This window comes from Martes martes (assembly GCF_963455335.1).
Source record: "Martes martes genome assembly, chromosome: 10".
Taxonomy (NCBI): Eukaryota; Metazoa; Chordata; class Mammalia; order Carnivora; family Mustelidae; genus Martes; species Martes martes.
In genome coordinates this window covers 7,773,750-7,797,059 of record NC_137898.1, presented here as the reverse complement: position 1 = coordinate 7,797,059, position 23,310 = coordinate 7,773,750, and the positions used below count along the sequence as shown (strand labels likewise).

The 23,310-nt window shown below is 57.6% G+C and overlaps 4 protein-coding genes across 8 annotated transcripts; 3 read left to right on the top strand and 1 right to left on the bottom strand.

Moving 5' to 3' along the window:
- Positions 1-186: 186 nt before the first annotated feature.
- CATSPERZ (catsper channel auxiliary subunit zeta) lies at positions 187-3,460 on the top strand (the record flags this gene model as incomplete). The annotated part of the gene is made up of 5 exons (XM_080817883.1): positions 187-207; positions 395-755; positions 2,239-2,318; positions 2,529-2,595; positions 3,351-3,460. The coding sequence occupies 5 exons, from the start codon at positions 187-189 to the stop codon at positions 3,458-3,460; spliced, it is 639 nt and encodes a 212-aa protein (XP_080674009.1).
- Positions 3,461-4,313: 853 nt separating this feature from the next.
- ESRRA (estrogen related receptor alpha) lies at positions 4,314-12,366 on the top strand. Of its 5 annotated transcripts, none has more exons than XM_080817252.1 (7): positions 4,314-4,523; positions 6,027-6,363; positions 9,520-9,636; positions 9,793-9,921; positions 10,360-10,527; positions 10,622-10,891; positions 11,325-12,366. In XM_080817252.1, exons 2-7 carry the CDS (start codon positions 6,039-6,041, stop codon positions 11,582-11,584), a joined length of 1,269 nt encoding a protein of 422 aa, XP_080673378.1. In that variant the 5' UTR covers positions 4,314-4,523; positions 6,027-6,038; the 3' UTR covers positions 11,585-12,366. The 5 variants fall into 5 exon arrangements, with proteins under 5 accessions (XP_080673378.1, XP_080673382.1, XP_080673379.1 ...); XM_080817256.1 differs by lacking the exon at positions 4,314-4,523 and adding an exon at positions 4,857-4,964; XM_080817253.1 differs by lacking the exon at positions 4,314-4,523 and adding an exon at positions 5,039-5,155.
- TRMT112 (tRNA methyltransferase activator subunit 11-2) lies at positions 12,315-13,205 on the bottom strand. The gene is made up of 4 exons (XM_080817348.1): positions 13,081-13,205; positions 12,889-12,990; positions 12,691-12,780; positions 12,315-12,591 (listed from the first exon to the last, which is right to left on the bottom strand). The coding sequence occupies exons 1-4, from the start codon at positions 13,156-13,158 to the stop codon at positions 12,484-12,486; spliced, it is 378 nt and encodes a 125-aa protein (XP_080673474.1). The 5' UTR covers positions 13,159-13,205; the 3' UTR covers positions 12,315-12,483.
- Positions 13,206-13,253: 48 nt separating this feature from the next.
- PRDX5 (peroxiredoxin 5) lies at positions 13,254-17,402 on the top strand. The gene is made up of 7 exons (XM_080817318.1): positions 13,254-13,311; positions 13,496-14,054; positions 15,338-15,472; positions 16,172-16,303; positions 16,374-16,412; positions 16,559-16,620; positions 17,155-17,402. The coding sequence occupies exons 2-7, from the start codon at positions 13,863-13,865 to the stop codon at positions 17,258-17,260; spliced, it is 666 nt and encodes a 221-aa protein (XP_080673444.1). The 5' UTR covers positions 13,254-13,311; positions 13,496-13,862; the 3' UTR covers positions 17,261-17,402.
- Positions 17,403-23,310: the final 5,908 nt, after the last annotated feature.

The window sequence follows — 23,310 nt, the reverse complement described above, 5'->3', positions numbered from 1 at the left end:
AATGGCATCTAGCGTGGGGCGGGGGGGGGGGGGCGCTGCAGATTGAACTCTCCCTCGCGAGACCTGCAGCACCATTCGGGAACGCGATCCTGCCCCTCCGCGATCCTGCCCCTCCCCGCTCCTGGAGCGTGACCCCTTGCTCCTCGCCCCGAGGCCTGTGGCGACCGGGTCCGTTGGGGCAGAACCATGGAGGAAACACCTTTCAGAGTAAGAACCTTTCCCTGGCCTCCTCCCCCTGTGAGCCCCCAGCCTGGGTCCGTCCTGGGTCCCTGGCTCTTCTCTCCCCCAGCCTCGGCTGTGAGCCCGATTGACAGAGTCACGGCCCCAGCCGGCTCTTCCTCTCCTTCCCAACTCCTGGAGGCCCTTGGCTTCCCTCGTTGTATGTGGCCCACAGGCGTCTTTGGGCAGCCGTGCCTCAGACATGTCGAGCCCAGAGGACATCCGGAATCTGTGGACCAGGGCCACGCTGTCGCAGCCGAAGCTGAATGTGCCGCGGTCCAGTGTTGGCGAGGACTCGGACATGGAGGGCAGCAGCGTCGGCAGCAAGTCTCGCCCGTGGTACAACCAGAAGGCCAGAGGCGACTCGGACGGTATTTGGGAAGAATGGGATATCGGAGAGGACAAGGACAGTTTCAAACAGGAGGATCTGGACAAGCCCTCCTTGCTGGAGCTGGAGCTCAGTCGGGCCCGCTCCCTGGGAAGCCGTTTAGAGGAGCAGGACGGCGGCGATTCCAAGGAGTCCAAGACCGACACCGGTCAGTGTGGCCTCACAGGGCTGTGGGTATCCACAGGGCAGGGGGCTGGCCAGGACCTCAATATCTGTTGCTGTGAAATAGGGGTGGGGGGGAGGGGGAAGCTGTAGGATCCTTTTCCAGGATTCCCTTCCCGGGACCCGCGCCAGCGTTCGTCTTCTACGCTTTAAATCAACCAGACATTCTTGGAGCGCCCCCTACCGGACAGGCGTCGTACAGGGTCCTGTGGCCATGGCACGCCAAGTCCGGGAGACACCTGCGGAAATGCGCAAAGGCAGCGTGGTAGGACCCGTGCTTCTCATGGAATCACTGGGACGGTTTTGAGGAGGGAGTTGTTTCCTTGTGTATGGATTTGCTGTCGTTGAAGAGGTGCCTGTCTTTCATTCACTCAGTCATTGGCTACAATTTTTAAGTACCTACTTCTTGCTGGGCACTGTCTTGGACTTCCCCCTCCCCCTCGCCCCAGCCCCTACCTACATGGGGCATTAGAATGCATTTTGAGTGCTTGCTGTGTTCCAGGCACTGGGCTTTCTTTGCATGATCACCTTAAACTTCACAACCTTCATAAGGGTCTATTCTTTTTTTTTTTTTTTTTAAGATTTTATTTATTTGTTTGACACAGAGAGAGAGAGACAGCGAGAGAAGGAACACAAGCAGGAGGATTGGGAGAGGGAGAAGCAGGCTTCCTGTGGATCAGGGACGGGACTTGATCCCAGGACCCTGGGATCATGATCTAGCCGAAGGCAGACAATTAAGCACTGAGGCACCCAGTCACCTCATACTTTTTTTTTTTTTTTAAGATTTTGTTTATTTATTTGACAGACAGAGATCACAAGTAGGCAGAGGCAGGCAGGGGGGGGGGGGAATCAGGCTCCCCACCGAGCAGAGAGCCCAATGCAGGGCTCGATCCCAGGACCCCGGGATCATGACCTGAGATGAAGGCAGAGGCTTTAACCCACTGAGCCACCCAGGCGCCCCAGGGGTTATTCTTTTTTTTTTTTTTTTAAAGATTTTATTTATTTATTTGACAGACAGATATCACAAGTAGGCAGAGAGGCAAGCGGAGAGAGAGGAGAAAGCAGACTCCCTGCCAAGCAGAGAGCCCAATGCAGGGCTCGATCCCAGGACCCTGGGATCATGACCTGAGCTGAAGGCAGAGGCTTTAACCCACTGAGCCACCCAGGTGCCCCCCAGGGTTATTCTTATTACCCCATTTGACCATGAAGAACTTGAGGGTCAGAAATTTTCAGTCACTGCTCCTAAGCCTTGCCTGATGGGGAAGTCAGAACTGGAACCTGGGTGGGTGGGATGATAAAGCCCGGGGTAGTAAACTACTGTCCCATACTGTTTCCCAATAAGGTGGCACCTGGAGCTGGTCTCTGAAGGCCACTCCCCTGCCACCACACGCCTGCCCCTACGTTTCCTCTGCTCCAGGGAAGACCCAGCAGTCTGCAGATGACTGACCTCTCTTTTTCTCTTCTCCCAGAAATGTCTTCCTCAGAGTCATCGCTCAATATCTCAAAGCACACACCCCATCGAACCTACTGGATGGAGCAGCAGAACAGGGTTAGAAGCACCCAGGGAGACCGGGGGATTTTAGTGGGGTGGGATGGGCAAGTTGGGAGTTGCAGAGGTGATGGGGTAAGGGTGGTTTGTAGAGGGGAGGGGCAGGCAGCTTGGTTGGGGGTCTTGGGGCTAGAGGGAGCAGGTGGGGCATTTCAGCTCTGGGCAGGGCTGGGGTCCCTGGGACATCTGAGCCTCTTGCTGCCTCTCCAGCTGCCACTGCCTCTGATGGACCTCATGGAGAATGAAGCTCTGGAAATCCTCACCAAAGCCCTCAGGAGTGAGCTACTACCCCCGCCCCCCAGACGCTGGGGGATTTTGCAGGGGTTGGGCCTCTGGGAGTGGGGATTCAGGCTGTGTTTGCCTTGTCAGATTCCCTTACCACCCACGAATATTCCAGGAGCCCTACCAAGAGTAAAAATTTGGACTGGGCACAGGGACATCCAGTGGGGAGAGCATGACGTGAGGGTCAGGGGCCTGGGCTCCGGCCTTCATGCAGCCTCTCTCTAGCTGATACGGCTTTTCTTGAGCGGTTTCTCCATTCCCTGGTGGGAATGACAGTCTTTGTGTGGCCTTGGTCCCCTCCCTTGGTGCTATGAGGAACCTCTGGACAGTGGATTATTTGGGTCAAAGTTCTCTCATTTGCCCTACTTATAATATAAGACAGGGATGCTGGCTTATGGGTTAGGATGGGTGGTCCAGGGGGTGTCCATGAAGCTGCCCTCTACCACTGTCCTGGTTCAGGCCTGCAACACTCTAACCTTGCCCTCACGTGTGCTCCACCTCAACACTCTGAGCCTCCTCCACATCCCCCATCTGGAGTACAAGTGTAAGACTTGACCTTTAAAAAAACAAAAACAAAACCATCAGGGCCCAGCACTTTGGAGATCCAGTATCCCGGACTAACACAGACCTGAGGGCCAAGCACTCCTGCTACCCCAGATCACCCATGGTTCCTCAAATCTCAGGTGCAGCACCGCTGCTGGGGAGGCCATGCCCCTGCTCACTGCCCTGAGCGGCCCCTCTGCTCTGCAGGCTACCGGTCAGGGATTGGCCGGGACCACTTCCTGACCAAGCAGCTGCAGCGATACATCGAGGGGATCAGGAGGCGCCGGAACAAGAGGCTGCGCCTCTTGATGCACTGAGAGCACCGCCTCGGGCTCGGGCTGGAGTGACAGACAGCCCGGCTCCAGTCCCTGGGCCCCCGGCCGGTCCCCAGACCCAAGCCCGACCCTGTCCACATGGAATTTGAGTCCTAGAGAAATAAAAGACTCTGTGCACGGTCGGTGAGTCAGTGCGTGGCTGCCCGCGTGAGGAGGACGCACATGGCTCCGCCTTTCCCCGTGACCTTCACGCGGTCACCGCAGTGACCTTGAGCGTTCTCCGTCCGGGCTCTATTGGCTCCGCCTTCCCGGGACTCGAAATCCAGGACTTCTTGCATGTTTTATGCCTGCTTCTCCCACCCTGGGTCCAGCAGCTGTTGTGGGGATACTGGATCTGCGGTCCAAGTGCCCCGATGGTGTAATCTTGGGGGAAGGGTGAGAAGGTAAAGGGGCAGCGCCTCCCCTCTAGTTTGGGCATGCTGGGCCCCGCCCCTCATGCATATGCAGTTACACTAACCTCTCCGCTCGTCCCGCCCTCTCATTTACATATGTAAGTCGTCTCCCTGCCCCGCAACTGCGGCCACCGAGCCACCTCGCCCACTTCGATCGCGCACAGCGCTCCCCGCCTCCTTCGTTACGTAAGAGCGCTCCTGGTTCCAACTCCCTCTCGGAGCCTCTCCAAGTCTCCTCTGGCCCCGCCCCCTCAGCTAGTGCACCGCTCCAACTCGGCGGCGATGGGCGGGACCTTCATGAAAGACCGCCCCCTGGCTTCGCCGGCTCCGCCCCGACTGGTCCGGGCACGCAGGCGCTGCCCGCCCCGCTTGTCTGATTAGCATAGGGCGCCGAGACCCGCCCCCTGCTTTGCATGCGCACGGCCGGCCCCACCCCCGCTGTCAGCTGGAGGAAGCAGAGTAGGAAGCGGCCGCGATGTCCTTTTGTGTCCTACAAGCCGCCGGCGGCGCCGCCGAGTGAGGGGACGCGGCGCGGCGGGGCGGTGCGGCCCGAGGAGGCGGCGGAGGAGGGGCCGTTTGCGGCCCCAGGCTCACCCCGGCGCTCCGGGCCGCTCGGCCCCCATGCCTGCCCGCCAGCCCTGCCGGAGCCCCAGGTCCGGGGGCGGAGGGGAGCGCCGCTGGGGGGGGGTGGACGGGCGGGGCGCGGGGGCCATGTGCGAGCGCGGTTGGGAGGCGGGCGGGGGTGGGGCGGGCTCCGGGCGGGGTCCGGCTCCAGGTCCAGCCCGGGTCACGGTTGGGACCCGGTCCAGGGCCAGACGGGGCTAGGGTCCGGGCGGGATCCCGTGTTGAGGTCGCAATGCGTTGGCCTGGGACGGGGGCCGGTTCTGGCTCGGGCTGCAGGTCCTGGCCGGGGTCAGGCTTGGGCCTCGGATCCAGTCCCAGGGCAGGGTTCAATCCGGCACCTGGAGCAAGTCGAAGTCCCAGGGGCGGGCCTGGGTGGAAGATAGGGAGGGCTCCCTGTCTGAGAAGGGGCTCTGAAGACCACGTGGGGGCGCTCGAAGGGGCCTTGGGCCACCCTCCTCTCTGGGTCAAAGGTCATCGCACCGGCAGGGGAGAACTTCCTCCTCCTTGGCGCTCCCCATTTACTTCCTGATAACCTGATAGAGGCCCCCCGCGGGCGGAGGGGGAGGGGAGGCGCAGCAACTTTAGGCAACTTTCCGTAGGTGTGCGCAGGTTGGGGGGGCGGGGCGCCCCCGAGGTGGATGATTCTGCGGGCGGCTGGAGTGTAAGAGTGATTGTGCTGGCGGGGGTCGGGGTTGGGGTGGGGTGGGGTGTAAGGAGGTGGAGCCGCGTCCTCCGATGGGCCTGGGATTGGCATGCTGGGGCAGGAGGGGCGCTGTGTCAGGTGTGAAAGGCTCTGAGTGTGTTTCCACAAGGGTGTGTGTCTGCGTGTGTGTCAGTGTGGGGGCACGGTGTGTTTGGGAGTGAGTGTGTGTGACTGTGAGTCTCGAGTGTGACTTTGTTTATGGGCTGTGCACTTGGGGAGGAGTGTGTGAAGACGATCCATCGGGAGCAGGAGGGGGAGCCTGGGCTTGGGGAAGGCCTTGTGTGAGAGCCGGCAAGCGCCCAGTAGAGAGTGAGCATGTGTGAGCCGGTGAGGACACCTGAGGACCCAGGTGAGGGGGAGTGTGTGAAGCCACCACTGGCCCTTGTGTGCCTGCTTTGGGCTTTTGAATGGAGGATGCCCAGGTGAGGGGGCAATCATCGAGGTCCCCAACATCTGAAGAAATTTGAGAGGTATCTCTCTAGGGGCTGGGCATTCCAGATGGGGTTGAAGGTCACCTGGAGACTAAGGCTATGCTCTTCCCTGGCCCAGGTGGGAGTAGGGAGTTTCCAGGCCTCCCCCAGGTTCCCAAGTGGAGCACCTTGCCGTCAGTTACTGGCCCTGGAGGCTTTGGAGACTCTGTTCCCATGGCAACAGCTGAGGGGGGAGCCTTCTTCATGGGCAGCCCTTCCTTGGACTCTGCTCTCCTTCCCTCCCCCTTGATGAGCCTGGAAGCCTGGCCCTAGGCCCGGGGTTGGGCAACCAGGGTGGCACTGGGACTCCATCCCCCATCCCAGTGTCTCCCTGTGACCCGACAGGTCTCTCCCTGCAGGTGACCAGCGCCATGTCCAGCCAGGTGGTGGGCATTGAGCCTCTCTACATCAAGGCAGAGCCAGCCAGCCCCGACAGCCCAAAGGGTTCCTCGGAGACCGAGACTGAGCCCCCCGTGGCCCTGGCTCCTGGCCCAGCTCCCACCCGTTGCCTCCCAGGCCACAAGGAAGAGGAGGATGGGGAGGGGGCTGGGCCTGGCGAGCAGGGTGGTGGGAAGCTGGTGCTCAGCTCCCTCCCCAAACGCCTCTGCCTGGTCTGTGGGGATGTGGCCTCCGGCTACCACTATGGCGTGGCGTCCTGTGAGGCCTGCAAAGCCTTCTTCAAGAGGACCATCCAGGGTGAGCCCCCACCGCGCTCCTGTGCCCTTTGCCCTCTGGGCCTACAGCTACCCAGCGGGTGCTCTGCCTGGTGGCAGTAGACGGCGGCGGCGGTACCACTTGGGGTTCCCAGGTTCCTCCTCCCACCTGGGAGTGCCATTTCCCTGAAAAGTTAAATAAAGCCACCAGGATGTGTTGATGGCTTGGGAGTGGGATGTGAGGGAGGGCTTGGGAAGCCTAGGTTTCTGGGTACTAGAGGCCTAGCACCTTCCACAGTGGCTCCGAAAGACTGGAGGCAGCCTCTGTCTGCTTCTAAACTTCATTCTTGCTTCTGGCAGCTGCTGACCTCTCTTAGCAGCATGGAACCCCCTGCCACCCCCCCTTGGGTGGATTTCCCCAAAGCAGCTCCAGCAGAAGGCAGGTTCTCATGGGTAACTGAGAGGGGCTGCCTCGTACTTCAGCACCTGACTTTTAAAAAGACTATTACTCACTGAATTCTTCTCACTCAGGAACACTTATCAAAACCTGAGTGAGCAAGATGGAGACGTAACCAGCATTACTTGGGATGCGCCTGTTACTTGTGTTTTTATAGGAAACACTGCTTGCTTCGGGGCGATAGCGTGTACTTTTGGAGAACATTCCTTGAGTGCTTACCCCGTGTCAGGCATGGTGCCCGCTGTGTCCGTGATCTCTTATTTCCCCCAGCCGCCCATAAGGTGGCCAGTGCTGTGACTGCAGTTGAGGCCCAGGAAGGTTTTTAAAAACTTTGTTCAAGTCCCACAAGCAGAAGGTGGCAGAAGCCGGACTTGAACTTGGGTTGATTGCTGCCTCTGCTTATTACTTATAACTGAACTTCGGACAGATGGCTCCCGACCGATTGTGACATTGCAGTGGGTTTTGATTTGGCCAACACCCACTGCTCTAAAACCCTTTGTGCTCTCTAATGGTTCCGAAGGCCAGGGAACTAACAGGCCCAGGCATTTCCTACCCACCCTGGACCCCTTCTCTGTCAGCTTCATTGACAAATCTTTATTGAGCCCTAGCCACAGATTGTAATCATTTATTGAGCATTTGGGCGCTCTGAACCATGTGGAACATGTTACCTTGACATACCCTTTCATTCTTACTAGGAATCTTTGTAGGAAGTCCTGTTTATATTTATTTATATTTTTAAAGATTGTATTTATTCATTTGAGACAGAGAGATACAAAGAGAGAGAGAGAGAGCATGAGCAGGGGGAGTGGCAGGCAGAGGGAGAGGGAGAAGCTGACTTCCCGCTGAGCCAGGAGCCTGATGTGGGGCTCAGGATCATGACCTGAGCCGAAGGCAGACGCTTAACCATCTGAGCCACCCAGGTGCCCAGAAGTCCTGTTTTTATCCCAGTTTTATAGATGGGAACACTGAGGGGTTGGGGGGCTTGGGTCTGGGACTTGCCCAAGGTCACACAGTTGGTTAAGAGGTAGTGTCAGTATGGGCCCCAGGCAGCCTCCAGACCCCTTGTTCTTTACAGACCTGTGCTTTGCTGTCCTGACCACTGTTCCAGGCCTGTGGACGTAGCTGGGACTAAGCCGTTTATACTCTAGTGGAGGGAGAGAGGAAACAGTGACTCGTACAGAACTGTTGTAGTACAGCTGTTTTAAGTGCTGGAGGGGGAGGAGCGGGATGCGTGCCAAGGAACCTGGCTGGGTTGGAGGCTCCGGAGGTCTTCTTGGAGGAGGTGTCTTGAGCTGCATGCACAGTCCTGACTACATAGGGTATAGGAGGAGTGTGCCAAGGGCATGTTGGCTGGTTGTGTCATTCGGTTCTGGTGGTAGCCCTGTGAGGCTGGGAGGGCCACTCCATGTTCATTCAGCGGCCATTACATACCAGGCCCTGTTCTAGCACTCAGCCGTCCTGGCCCTCGTGGAGCAGATGCTAAAGGGGGAAGACAGATGGTAAGAGAAGTAAGTATGTGTGTAGCGGCTCAAGGCGTGCTGAGAGCTGGTGAGAAACTATCGGGCAGGGTAGGCGGCAGGAGAAGTCTGCAGAGGAACCCTGACATTCTCACAGTGGGGCCAGGGGGGCTTCCCTGAGGTGACGGGGAGCGGAGCTCAGAAGGAGGTAAGGGAGCAGTGGACCCTGAGCCTGGGGTCTGTGTGAGGAACAGAGTGTGAGGGGATGAGGGGAGAAAGGTTGAAAAGCGGTGGGCTGGAGGCCTCACAGGCCTCACAGGCCTGGGCTTTATCTCTGAGAAGGGACATCATTGGAGGGTCTGAACCAGGGGAGGGGTGGGATCTGACTTGAGCTGAACGGGTTGTCTTGGCCCCTGTGTTGTCATTAACGAAGGAGAAAAGGACAGAGGAGGAGGTCAGTGAGAAGGTGGGGTGATGGTGACTCGGGGCACAACGGGTCAGCATCTGGACATGCGGCAGAGGTAAAGCTGGCCAGGCCACGCTGATGAACTGGATTTGGGTATAAGAGAAGAATCAAAGATGTTTTCTGGATTTCTGCTTGAGCCACTGGAGAGACGGAGTCGTAGGGTTCGGAGTGGTAGGTCGTGGGCTCCATTTCGGACAGGTGAAGTTTGCCACGCCTTCTAGACCAGCACGATGCTGAGGCAGTGGCAATGGCAAGTGAGTCGAGTTCACGCAGCCACGGCCGGTGAGCTCACCGCGGAAGCGAGCTGGAGGAGACGAGGTCCGCCGGCGGCCCTGGGGTGGGTCCTTCGAGGGAAGGAGTCGGTGGAGATGCACGGGAATGACAGAGCGGCCAGTGAGGTGGAAGTAGGTGGTGTCCTAGAGGCAAAGGATGACAGGTGTCCCAGTGCGTGTGGGAGCAGGACGTGATCATGGCGTCAGATGCTCCTTCAGCCAAGTAAGAGGAGGACGCGGATGGACCGCCGGGGCAGCGCTGTGAAAGCTGCTGTGGCCTTGACGAGAACAGACGGGGTTAGTAGAGCCCAGAGACGTGGCGTGACAAGAAGCTTGGGGCCAGGATCAGCCTGACTCCCAGGGCGCAGTCAGGAGCCCCCAGCCCAGAGGCCGTTCCCTTCACCGTCCCGGGCTTCCCTGCCCCGCTCAGGGCACTCCCACTCTCCCCAGACCTGCGTTTGCCGGGGACGAGTGAGGGCCCTCCTGTCCTCTGGGTCCCCTCTGGACCCTGGGAGGCCGCCGCTGGAGCCCTGTCTCTTCTCGGCAGGGAGCATCGAGTACAGCTGTCCGGCCTCCAACGAGTGCGAGATCACCAAGCGGAGACGCAAGGCCTGCCAGGCCTGTCGCTTCACCAAGTGCCTGCGGGTGGGCATGCTCAAGGAGGGTGAGCGCTGGGCAGGGGCTCACGGAGCGCGGGGCGGGGGTGGCCGAGGCCTGGGGCCTTCTGCGGGGAGCGATGGGGGACTGGGTGGGGGTGGGGGGGCTCCGCAGGGCAAGCCGCCCCCAGCCGCAGGGACACAGCCCTGTCCTGCCCTTCAAGGGGTACGTCTGGACCGCGTGCGAGGCGGGCGACAGAAGTACAAGCGGCGGCCGGAGGTGGACCCGCTGCCCTTCCCAGGCTCCTTCCCTGCTGGACCCCTGGCAGTAGCTGGAGGCCCTCGGAAGACCGGTGAGTGCTGTTGGTCCTGGGAGCTCTAGAGTCGGGATGGGGCTGGGACACGAGAGGCCCATTTGGTGTCAGTCATCCCGAAAGGATAGCGTGGGCATCGGGAACTTGGTTTGCCCTTCGTCTGTTCCTAACACATTTCCCTAAAAGCATATTTTTGAAAATGCCTTTTTTTTTTTTTTTTTTAAACCAGTCCCTGAGTAGTACACCTGGCACCAGGGAAAGGTTTTTCTCACACTCGGAACCTGTCCATGGACTTGCTTTCCTGGGGAGATAGTGGGAGCCCTTCCCGGAGAGAAGTGTCCGAGCCTGGCTGGCCAGTGGCTATTAAGAAGGCCATGGGGTTGGGGCAGGGGTGGTGGCTAATTTAGGGAAGGTGCTTGACCCCGAAGGGGCCTTCAAGGTGATGACTTCAAGGGCGTCCTCCACCTGTCCCGGCAGCCCCCGTGAATGCACTGGTGTCCCACTTGCTGGTGGTTGAGCCTGAGAAGCTATATGCTATGCCCGACCCGGCGGGCCCCGACGGACACCTCCCAGCCGTGGCTACCCTCTGTGACCTCTTTGACCGAGAGATTGTGGTCACCATCAGCTGGGCCAAGAGCATCCCAGGTAAAGGGCCCAGGTGATCTGGGGCTTCCCTCTGCAGGCCAGGCCCGGCTCTGGTGAACTCGTTCAGCCAGGTCTGCTTCCCACTGCCCTCCAGGCTTCTCGTCACTGTCACTGTCTGACCAGATGTCAGTCCTGCAGAGCGTATGGATGGAGGTCTTGGTGTTGGGTGTGGCCCAGCGCTCACTGCCACTGCAGGACGAGCTGGCCTTCGCGGAGGACCTGGTCCTGGATGAGGAGGGGGCACGCGCCGCTGGCTTGGGGGAACTGGGGGCCGCGCTGCTGCAGCTGGTGCGGCGACTGCAGGCCCTGAGGCTGGAGCGAGAGGAGTACGTCCTGCTGAAGGCCCTGGCCCTTGCCAATTCAGGTGAGCCTGGGCGGACGCTGACGGGAGTCTCCTCAAGGCCCTCCAGGTCCTCACCCTGGCCGTGGCCCAGTCTCATTGGGCAGACAAGGAAGACTGTGGCTTAGGGAAGAGTAGTGATTTGTTCAAAGTCCCGAAGAAGGCAAGGGCAGGTCTGGGAATCGAAAGTAGGATTTCGAGCTCTAGGGCCATCCTTACATGGAAAAGTGAACCATTTAGTGGGAAGGAAGATGGGGAGGAGCAAAGGTGGCCATGGTTGAGGGAGAAAGTGGGGGGCCCTGGCTCATGTGCAGGAGTGGAGAGTGGTGCCTCGGTCAGCCCCTCCAGTCCGTGTCTGGCTCCTCCTCGGGCACCATCCAGCAGTGCTCAAGCATCTGGGGGCTCTGCCTTTTCTGGAGACTGTCCGTGTCCACAGCGTTCTCTCCTCTCCTTGCAGACTCTGTGCACATCGAGGACGCCGAGGCTGTGGAGCAGCTGCGCGAAGCTCTACACGAGGCCCTGCTGGAGTACGAAGCAGGCCGGGCAGGCCCCGGAGGGGGTGCTGAGCGGCGGCGGGCAGGCAGGCTGCTGCTCACGCTACCACTCCTTCGCCAGACAGCGGGCAAAGTGCTGGCCCATTTCTATGGGGTGAAGCTGGAGGGCAAGGTGCCCATGCACAAGCTGTTCTTGGAGATGCTCGAGGCCATGATGGACTGAGGCAAGGGGTGGGCATGGGTGGGGGTGCTGGCAGGACCCGCCCAGTATGGGGTCAGCCCCAAGGGGGCAGAACTGGGGTCCGGGCAGTGCCACAGCCTGCTGGCAGGGCCAGGGCAATACCATCAGCCCCTGGGAGCAGGCCCTACGCCCTCCCCTCCCCCCTCCCAGGGGGTCTTAGAAGCTGGGAATGTGTGCGCCCAGGCTCTGGGCACAGTGCTGCCCCTTGCAAGCCATAATGTGCCCCCAGAGTGTAGGGGGCCTTGCGGAAGCCATAGGGGGCTGCAGGGGACATGTGGGGGGGTGCAGAAGCCTGATCTCAGGGAGGGAAGGGAGTGGAGGCCACAGTCTCCCAGTGGGTGATGCTTTTGCTGCTGCTTAATCCAACCCCCTCTCCAGAGCAGAGGAGGATTTGGAAAGCAAAGGCCCCTGCCCCCTTCGCTCCTCTCCTCATCATTTGCATTGGGCATTACTGCCCCCCCTTGAAGCAATAACTCCAAGCAGGCTCCAGCCCCTGGACCCCTGGGGTGGCCAGGGCCCCCCCATCAGCTCCCACCCAGCCTCCTTGGGGGGTTAGGGAGAGCACTGCCTCTATGCCCTGCAGAGCAATAACACTATATTTATTTTTGGGTTTGGCCAGGGAGGTGCAGGGACATAGGGCAAGCCAGGGCCCAGAGCCTTTGGCTGTACAGAGACTCTATTTTAATGTATATTTGCTGCAAAGAGAAACCGCTTTTGGTTTTGAACCTTTAATGAGAAAAAGAAATATATCGAGCTCAAGAACACTGTGTTTCGTGTGTCACTGGGTCAAGGTTTAGGGATACAAGACAGACCTAACAAACAGATTATACATAAACAAAAACATTCGTGGTTACAGACTGAAAAACTAGTGCCTGGCGCGGTTAAGTCTCGGTTTCCTCATCACTTAGCAGCATGTTAGGGATTCCGCGACTGATGGGGAACAGACGTCCCGACTCTGGGCACTGCAAGGTGCCCTCCAGCACATCCACCTGTGGGGGGGGGGCGGGGAAGAAGAGGGGGATCAGAGCTGAGCACGGGCAGCCTGCGGCTGTGATGGCCAGAGAAGCAAGCGATGGGCTGGTTCTCACCTCCAGCAGCACGTGGTGCATCTGCCTCAGGAATTTCTCATCATGCTCATACCCTTCAATCGGCCCCTTGGGCACCTCGACCAGATGCAACTGTGGGCAAAGGTCTAAATCAACTCTGGGCACCCCGCCCCTTGCTCTGAGACCAGGTTCTCCACCCCCCGCCCCCGGGGGAGCATGGGCGTGGGGGAAGGTCCTCACGGTATCCGCCGCCTCCAGAAGCGCCGCCCACTCCACCTTGGGTATCATACGCGCCACGAAGTCGGGGTTGAACTCCACCGGGTTGATGCGGACCTCGGTGGCCTGCGGGGAGGAGGGGGTTCTGTTAGGGACAGGAACCTGGTTCCCCCATTCCGCCCAGGAGACGGGAGCGACACTGCCCCCGGCCGATACCTGGAGGCGCAGTGGGAAGCCACGGGGCCCCACCCCCCGCACATGCGAGCTCAGCAGGTTGTGGGTGAGCAGCTTCATGTCGGCGCAACGCGCTCGCCGCAAGCCGGAACCGGAAGGAGGCAGAAACTCCCTGCGTCACTTCCGGGGCCGCTCCATTCTCGTCCTATTGGACGGCTCGGAGGAGCGGAAGTGGCGAACATGCTGGAACTTCTCGTGCTAGCCGGAGTAGAGGTATTTGAGGAGCTTGGTCGGATCACGCGCTCCTACCGGAAGCGTCCCGGCGGGAGATGGTTGCGGCGCAGGCCCAGTGGTTTCCTTTCGCTACAAGTCATGCACACTGTACATCATACGTAAAGCAGCCGCAGTGCAGGGGCCTGCGCTGTATGCAAAATAAACATGTTTTTCTCCTCCACAGACGTCCGACACTATCGTCTCCCGCGCCTCGCTTCCGGCTACGGAAAAGAAACATTGCAGGAATCCGTAAACTAGGCGCTTCACAACAGCGACAGCTCATCCTTCAATGCGAATAAGTTGTGCGGCTACCGAACGGCCCGCCCATTCGTAACTGCGCCCTTGGTCCAGCCCCAAATGCAAATAAGCCGAGCGCCCCAGAAGTTCCGCCCCTGCACGCACCCCTACGCCTGCGCAGCGGAGGAGGCTCGCTGGGGGCGGGCCCGGCAGTGGCTCCGCCTCTCGGGGAGGGGACTCGCTTGGGTTCCTCCCGCCGGGCCCGCCCCCTGCCGCGGCTCCGACGCTAGGGCGGAACGGCTGCGCGGTCTAGGATGGGCGAGCGGCTTATTCAGCTGCGTGTCCTGAGTCGTCGGGCAGGCTCGGTGCTCTTCCCGGCAGCGGCCGTCCAGTCTGCAGCAGCGGCGGCGTCGAGAGCAGGCGGGTGCCGGCAACCAGGCAGGGAGTGGACGCTTGGAGGGGCCTACGGTTTCAGAAGCGCCGCCTCAGCCATGGCCCCAATCAAGGTGACCGCTGGCCGGGACCGGCCTGAGCTCCCATCCAGTCTTCCCAGTGCCCTTCGTCCTGCTTGTCTGGGGAGAATCATCCTCCTTCCTGCCCTTCCGGACCCCTGTCCGCCCCGCCGGAGGCTCCTCCCGCAGTTCTCCCTCATCCCCTCGGCAGCCTCCGCACCCCCGTGGCTGCTCCCTCCCCAGTTTTCGCCAATTTTCGGGACTCGTACCTTATCTCCTGGACAGCCCCCAAGGCGCTCTCGAGCCTTCACCCTTTGTACTGCCACTATGCGTGATGTGTCTCCACCATTTTTAGGCGATTGAATACCATGGCCTCCGCCTTCTGGAACCATCTCCTTTGCCGCAGGACCCCTTTTCAATCTCCATACGAGCTCCTCCCCCCATACTGTCCTGTACGTTTTTATAACATTCCTGGGCATCATTCTTCACCCCATGGCCTGAAGCAAGTGTTTTCTCCTAAAGCCCCTGTTGTGTCTCCCCTGTTCCACTTCGCCCATGGCTAATTCCCACTTTTCTGCTGAGTCTTTCATCCCTTCATCTGGAACGATCCCTGGCTCCTGGGAACCACCTCCCTTCCCCTTCCACACCCTTCTGAGACCTGCTCCTCTTCCTGCTTCATCTTAGTCCCAGTCCCTGATTTGCCCTCCCTTCGTGTATGTCCTCTGACTCCATGAAACCCTCACTCACTCCCAGGTAGACTAATCCAACCCCTTTGAGAGGTGCCTTTTATTTAATGCCCTTCCCCCCAACTTTTCCATCTTCTGCTCTCTCCCTTTTTCTCTTCCTGAGGGCTGGACACCAGACTTGACCAGGGTTTTCTCCATCCCTGTTGTCAGGGTCTCATCCTCACCCCCAGATAGATCCCCTGCCTCTCCTTCCCTGCCCATTTGTCCCACTTCTTGCTGGTAAGAAATAGACTCCTTGTTTACGCAACCTCTTGCGACACCCAGAGAGGCCTCCTCTCCGATTTTCTGTTGTCACCAACAGACTGGTAAAAGGAACCGTGGCCACCTTGAAACCTGGAGGGTATGGAGGAACCAGGTGGTTGGAGGAGAGGGGAGGGCGGCGGGGAGGGACTTCTGGAAACTTGGACAGGTTAGGACATTACAACTCTGTCTACTCTGCTGCACTAGGAGCAACTGCCCGGTGTGGTTTAACACCTTTTCCTTGGCTTCCCCTTACCCACTCCCTCATTCCCCAAGTCCTTATCTCCTTATCTAGTCCCTTTGCTCGTTCCAGAGTAACCAAGTAACTCCTTACCAAGTCATTCCCTCTAGGTGGGAGATGCCATCCCTTCCGTGGTGGTTTTTGAAGGGGAGCCTGGGAACAAGGTGAACCTGGCAGAGCTGTTCAAGGGCAAGAAGGGGGTGCTGTTTGGAGTCCCTGGGGCCTTTACCCCCGGCTGTTCCAAGGTGAGACCTGCCCTTCTGGGACCGAGCAGTTGGAATCTTGTGTGCATGTCTGTATTGTTCCTGAGTCCTAGGGTGGCTCGCAACAAGAGCGTTAAGCTGTCGTGACAGTTACAAAGCCTATCAGAGCAGGATGCCTGGGTGGCTCAGTCCATTAAGCGGCTGCCTTTGGCCCAGGTCATGATCCCAGGGTCCTGGGATCGAGTCCTGCATCGGGCTCCCTGCTCGGTTGGGGATCCTGCTCCTCCCTCTCCCTCTGCCGGCTGCTTCCCCTGCTTGTGCTCCCCCTCTCTCTGTCAAACAAAAAAGTAAAATCTTAAAAAACAAAACAAACAAAGCATACAAGAGCTTTCAGAAAAATGCGGTGGCTGTGAAAAGGTCATGGGGCCAAGGAATGTAGGAGAAAAGGGTATTGTAATTAAATCCAACGTCTGTTATTGCTGCTGCTGCTGCTGATGGCGCTGTGGGAGATACTTGGGTAAATAAAGTACAGTCACGTCCAAGGGAAGTTCACGGTGACCACAGAGCACTCAAATTTGGATCCGAGCTTCCTTGCCGCCAAGGCCAAAAGGAACTGGCTGCCACATTTCTAATTGATCAAAGATATTGGAGAGGGAAGTGAGGAGGACCCGGAGATAAAGGGAAGGCGTTGCAGAGCCGAGGCCTTTAATCTCTTTGTTAACCCTCTGTTTCCCCTCCTAGACCCACCTGCCAGGATTTGTGGAGCAGGCTGAGGCTCTGAAGGCCAGGGGGGTCCAGGTGGTAGCCTGTCTGAGTGTTAATGATGTCTTCGTGACTGAAGAGTGGGGACGAGCTCACAACACTAGAGGCAAGGTGAGGTGTGGGTCCTGCAGGGGGTCCGGGCCAGACTGGGGACTTTCTTTGACCTTTACTTTCTCCTTAGGTTAGGCTCTTGGCTGACCCCACTGGGGCCTTTGGGAAGGTGAGTGCGCCCCTGCAACCCCCACCCTTATAGGGTGGTCCCTTTGCCAGGCCTTGGATGCAGGAACTTGGAAGGGAACAGCTGGTGGGGGCGGGGCTTGGTCTGTTCTGGAAGTTTCTAAGCCTCGTCTCTGGTTTTCCTTTTAGGAGACAGATTTGCTATTAGATGATTCATTGGTGTCTCTCTTTGGAAATCATCGGCTCAAGAGGTAAAAGCGGGAGGGTCCTCTGTGGGGTTCCCCTGCCACCCCTTCAAACTCCGTTCCTTGTCTCCAGGCCCAGGCTGTTGGAATTGGCTTGGTTTCGCTCTCTTTTGAAAGATTTTCCTATTTATTTTGGAGAGAGTGTGAGTGTGCAGAGGGAGAGGGAGAGAGTCTTTTTTTTTTTTTTTTTTTTAAAGATTCCATTTATTTATTTGATAGAGCACAAGCAGGGGGAGGGACAGAGGCAGAGGGACAAGCAGGCTCCCCGCTGAGCAGGGACCCCCCCCCCGCAGTGGGGTTCAGTCCCAGGATCCTGGGATCGTGACCTGAGCGGAAGGCAGACGCTTACCCGACTGAGCCACCCAGGTGCCCTGAGGGAGAGTCTTAAGCAGACCCCACGCTGAGTGCAGAGCCGGATTTCCTGTTCATGATCTTGATCTCATGACCCCTGAGACCACGATCTGAGTGGAAACCAAGAGCCGGACACTTAACCCAAGGGCACCGCCCAGGCGCCCTTGACCCAGTCTCTCTTTCTGGCAGGTTCTCCATGGTCATAGAGGATGGCAAAGTGAAGTCTTTGAATGTGGAGCCAGATGGTACGGGCCTCACCTGCAGCCTGGCTCCCAACATCCTGTCACAGCTCTGAGGCCCTGGGCTCACACTCCTTCCACCCTTTTCCGTTTCACCTGCCCAGCCCTGGACAGAGGGCCCGGTAGCGGGGTAGCGGGGGCTACCAAGTGGGAATTGTGACCAAATTTCTGCAATTAAACACTTCTGGTTCACAGTTAGTCCTTGCTTTTTTTTTTTTAAAGATTTTATTTGTTTATTTGACAGAGACAGGGAAAGAAGGAACACAAGCAGGGCGAGTGGGAGAGGGGGAAGCAGGCTCCCTGCTGAGCAGGGAGCCCGATGTGGGGCTAAATCCCAGGACCCTGGGATCATGACCTGAGCCGAAGGCAGACACTAAACAACTGAGCCACCCAGGCGCCCCTGATTTATTTATTTAATTTTTTAAAGATTTATTTGAGAGAGAGAGCATGTGTGTGCATTGGGGGGTGGGGGGAGGGGCAGAGGGCGAGAAGCAGACTCCCTGCCGAGGCTGGAGCCAGGACCTAGGGCTCCATCTCAGGTCATAAGCTGAGTCGAAATCAAGAATTGACCTCTGAACTGACGGAGCCAGCCTCCTTGGTTTCGAGTTGCTGATCTGCTGAGGGCCAGAATGAAGTGTTATGAAACGTCCCCATCTCCGTAGAGGCTGGGGAAGGACCAGTGATCTGAAGAGCAAGGGAAGGTGCGTCTGTGCGGAGGGCGTGGGCCCTAGGAAGACGCGAGCTTGGCTTGCAGCTGGGACTTCTGCATCGATCACTGGGTGCTGGCTGACCTCACGTAGACCATAAACCTCAGGGTAGGAGCTTTGGCTCTGGGTACCCTCCTACCTGGGCCAGGCTGAAGGGTGAGCTGATGGGGGTGTGGGGAGAAGATGCCCGTGAGGCCTGACCAGGGCTGGGTGTGCTGTGAGGGCTGGGGGTCAGGGCGGCCAGCGTGGTCTGGGCTGCAGGCCATTGCTATCTGCAGGCCCTGCCCTTGGCCTCTGCCTTTTGTCCCTGGGAAGCCTTGCATTTGGCATCAGGCATCGATTACTGGCTCCTGCTGTGTTTAGGAGCTCACAGTCTTTTTTAAATTTTTAGTTTTATTTGACACAGAGAGAGAGAGCACAAGTAGAGGGAGAGGAAGAGGGAGAAGCAGGCTCCCTGCTGAGCAGGGAGCCCAATGCGGGCCTCCATCCCAAGACCCCGGGGGCCATGACCTGAGCCGAAGGCAGATGCTTAAACAACGAAGCCACCCAGGTGCCCCACGGAGCTCCTCGTCTTAGGGAGAGCAGGTGCTTGGAGCTGCCTCTTCAAGTGCAGTAAAAATCCTCATGATGATCCTGTGGGGTGTGAGCCTGAGAGCCTCGGGGGAAGAGAGTGCGGGAGTCAGCGGCCGCCAGCTCTCCCACGGGCTGTGTGCCCTCCTCCTCTTCCCTGTGCCCCCTCGCACCTCCCTGTGATTAGCGCAAGCCAGGTCCCGGCCGCTGCCACCCAGCAGCCTCTCTTTCTCTTACTCCTGGCCTCTTCAACTGAGGCCCAGGAAGGCCTCTGAGAGGAAGTGTCCCCTCCAGGGTCCTGTTGCCATTGACTGGGCCTCTTGGCATGAGGGGCTCCCAGGGCCTGGGTGGTCCCTTGAGTCAGCACGATGGGAGTCAGCTGTGAGCAGAGGTGGCCATATACCTCTGCTTGCAGGGTGGGTGGTGGTGTCTGGGGCTGCTCTGGATACTCGATCGCCTGAGATCAATGGTCACATGGCAAGAGAATCCGGCAGAGCCTCATCTCCCGGGTGGACACACTGTGTTTCAGGCTGGTAGAGAAAGGGCAGGGCAGGCCAGGGCAACGGGGCCTGGAGCAGTGGGTTCTGGAAGCCTGGAGCTGTACCTGGCAGGGCCGTGGGCATGAACTTCTCGGACTGTTGGTGGGCTGATGTTAAAACAGACCCTGAGACAGTCACACAACATATCTCCAGCTAAAACTCACCCACCTGTCCTGACCCTCCCAAGGGCACAGCAGATCTGATCCAGAAGGCCAAGGGTTTTACTCAGCATCAGCAGTTCTGGCCTTTCCTGGGTCAAGAGTTCCTTTGAAGAGCAGCTGAGAGCCATGCCCTTTTCCTTAGAAAATGCACAACATTGGGCGCCTGGGTGGTTCAGTTGGTTAAGCGGCTGCCTTGGGCTCAGGTCACAATCTCAGGGTCCTGGGATTGAGTCCTGCATCGGCCTCCCCGCTTGGCAGGGAGCCTGCTTCCCCCTCTGCCGCTCCCCCTGCTTGTTCTTGCTTGCTCTGTGTCAAATAAATAAATTGAAAATATCTTTTAAAAAGTCACTTAAAAAAAAGGAAATGCACAATTGTACAGATGTGCGCACAGTGGCACATAGGAACACCATGCTTTTTAAGGGTTTGCAGGGGGTCCCCTGAAGTCCTCCTAGAGATCCCAGGTGAACCCACACCCCTGCCTGGGATGCATCATATCAGAGTGGGGTCACCAGGCTTTGGGCTCAGACCACTAGACTGTGAATCCTAACCCGCTACCAAGAAGCTGGTGACCTTGGGCAGTCTTTCATTTCCCTTGACCCCACTTCCCTCGTCTTTATTTATTTATTTGTTTTTAAAGATTTTATTTTTTAATTTGACAGGCAGAGATCACAAGTAGGCAGAGAGGCAGGCAGGCAGAGAGGAAGGGGAGCAGGCTCCCTGCCACGCAGAGAGCCCGATGCGGGGCTCGATCCCAGGACCCCGGGATCATGACCTGAGCCGAAGGCAGAGGCTTAACCCACTGAGCCACCCAGGTGCCCCTTCCCTCATCTTTAAAGTAGGAATAATCCAGCCCACCTCACAGGGCTGCTGGGAACCAATGAGAGTTTATGTAAAGCACCGGGCACAGTGCCTAGCACGCAGAAAGAACCCAAAACATGGTTATAAAGAGAAAAAGAAACAAAGAATCCTTGCTCTCCACCATGCAGCCTGCGTGTGGGTAGGGAAAGAGCTAGAGGGGTGCCTGGATGACTCAGTCGGTTGAGCGTCTGACTTGGTTTTGGCTCAGGTTGTGATCTTGGGGTCATTAGATCTAGTCCTGTGTCCAGCTCCACTGAGCACAGAGCCTGCCTGGGGTTCTCTCAATTTCTCTCCCTCTCCTGCCCCTCTCTGAGCGCTCTCTCTACCACATAAGTAAATAAATGAATAAAATCTTAAAAAAAGAGAAAGGAAGAAAAAAAGAAAGAGCTAGGAGTTAGGAGAGAAGTCAAACTTCAGTCCTGTTATCTGTGATTCCAATGTCTATACCTCCCTGGGCCTCAGTTTCCTTATCAGTATAATGGGCTAGTGACTCTCTTTTTATCTGTTGTGTGTAGGTCCCCAGGATTCTCCGTACATTGTCTGGCACCTGAAGCCTTGCAGGTTAAGGAGCTGGGAAAGCGTCCCCCGGGGGAGTCTCGGCCAGGCCCTAGGGTGTCAGACCTGAGCTTCTGGGAGAAGGAGAGGGTTGGAGGGGTGCTGCCGTCCCTGGCCCAGACCTTGGGCTGTAGTTATGCTGGTCCCACCGCCAGGAGGATATTGACCCCGAGGGAATCCATGCTTGGGGTTTGGCCATGTGGATGTTGAGGAGTAACAGTGGAGAGAGAAGATCCTGTGTGTGTTGTGGGTGTGTGTGTACGCACACGTGTGTTTATACAACTTGGGCAGAAGTTTGGATAACATCTGTGTGGATGGATGGATTTTTGGTCTAATAAACATGCACACCAATTGGCCATATTATTAATATTTGTGTTGATTCTCCCCGCTTGAGCTGGAAGGTTTTTTGTTTGTTCGTTCGTTCGTTTGTTTTTTATTGAACACAGGTAGGGTGCCCTGCTCAGGACACGTTTTGAGAAACAGTAAAGAAATGAAGGGTGAGAGAGAGAGAGAGAGAGCGAGCCATCCTTTCTCCGGCTTCCTGAATATTGCTTCTCAATGTTTCAGCATAAATTTGACCATAGCAGGTTTGAGTGAGAACTAGATTTGCTTGAGGGTGATAACAATTCCAGCGACTTGAAACAGAGGCTTAGCTCACAGATATGCAGTAGAAAGGTTGACAGTCTGGGGCTAGTACAGCAGCTCTGTGATTATAAGGGACCGATGCTCCTCCTATCTTGCTGCTCTGCCATTTCAAACATCTGCCTTCTACCTCACAATCCAATGTGGCTGCTTGAGTTCCAGCCACCACAGCTGTAGTTCGGCCAGCAAAAAGTCCATGCCAGCTGTCTTTTAAGAAGGTTTTCTGGAGGGGCGCCTGGGTGGCTCAGTGGGTTAAGCCTCTGCCTTTGTCTCAGGTCATGATCCCAGGGTCCTGGGATCGAGCCCCACATCGCATCGGGCTCTCTGCTTGGCAGGGAGCCTGCTTCCTCCTCTCTCTCTTCCTGCTTCTCTGCTTACTTGTGATCTCTGTCTGTCAAATCAATAAATAAAATCTTCAAAAAAAAATTTAAAAAAAAAGAAGGTTTTCTGGAAGCTCTCACATATCATTTCCACTTAAATCTAACTGGCCAAAGCTTAGTCGCATGGTCACACCAGCTGCAAGAGGAGGCTGGGAAATGTCCAGCCTCTGTCCTTCTCCCTGCAAACCTTGGTCTCCATGGTCACCCTGATTCCTCAGCTTGTGGGTTGTCCGGCCTCTTCAGCATCTCCTAACAATGTTCACCACCTGGGATGCCCCTCCCTTTCCTGCCCCTGCCCAAAGTGCTCTACCCTACGAGGTCAGGTCCGTTTGCTGAAGACCACTGCCCCATTCCTGTCCCTTGCCTGAACGAGTCCCCATGGGCCACACCCTCAGCTTCATCAAGGATGGAGGGGTTTTTGACATGTAATTCACATATCGTAAAATTCACTCTTTAAAAGCGCACAATTCAGTGGTGTTTCGTCTACTCACCAAGTTGTACGACCGTCACCGCCACGAAGACGGATCTTGAATCTCAGCGACTTCTCTCAAGATGAGTGACACAATTGTGCCCATCCTAGTTATGAAAGGCGTGTTCGGACTTCTGGGGGGTTCTGCTTGCCCCCTCCCCCATGCCCCTGAGGTCACATCAAGTGTCTTGCAACCAGCGGTGTCCCCAAAGCCCAGCAGTGAGCACATCAGGCACCGGCCCTGCGGACACCACCACCAGACAGGACTCCAGGTTCTGAGGTCCCATCCTAGTGGAGCTGGCAGGGAGCTGGCAGCGCTCTGGCAGCTCTGGTCCCTGCCTCGATGTGCCCACAGTCCCATAGGGGTGCCAGACCCCTGATGAGCGCTTGCAGTGTGTGAGGGGGAGCTGGGACAGAGCAGCTCAGGTTGGGGTGTTTGGGGAATGGCAGAAGGACTCTGGCCTCTAGCCCGCCCCGCCCCGCCATGGGGTAGGGCAGGGGAATGGCTTCTAGCTGCGGGCTGAAAGGTGACCAGAGGACAGCTTGGTGAACAGAGGTGGGAAGGGTGTTCTAAGTGCCGGGAACAGCCTTGCCAAAGCCTAAAGGGGAGCGAGGGGAGCAAGGTCTGGGCTGAGCGGCCCACGTGGCGGCAGAGATTGGGGGATTTTGTCCACAAGCACCGGCTTAGCTGGTTCTCTCGGTAGACATCCGGGTGGCTCCGGTATTTGGCCAGGGGCGGCTTCAGAGACTTTCTGTTTTCGTTTCCTCCTGGGCGCCTTCCTCGGGGTGTGTTCCCCAATGCTGGAGTGTTGGCTCACTGGGCTCTGGAGGTTTTATTGGTCTCTGGAAACTCTGAGGCCATTGTGACAGCCCTCAGTGATGTGCGCGTGTGCTTCTCTCCTCGCCACGTGCCAGTCCGGGCTTTACCCTCTGGATTTAGTTTTGCTAGCTTAATGGGCATTTAATGGTATCTTGGCGCTGTCTTTCATGCATGTGTCTTTAATTATGAGGGAGGCTGGCAGCGGCCGGGCTTGGCGCCGCTCTCCCTGCGTTCACTAACCAGGTGCTGGGCTCCAGCCTCGCTCTCCCACTGGGCCCCCACAAGGCAGCGGGGAACAGGGGAGGTGATGCAGCTTTTGGGGTTGCCCGTCATTTTACCCACCCCTGCACCCCTCTGAGCCTCACTCTCCTTACCTCTGACATAGGGATTCATTTGCTCAAAAAC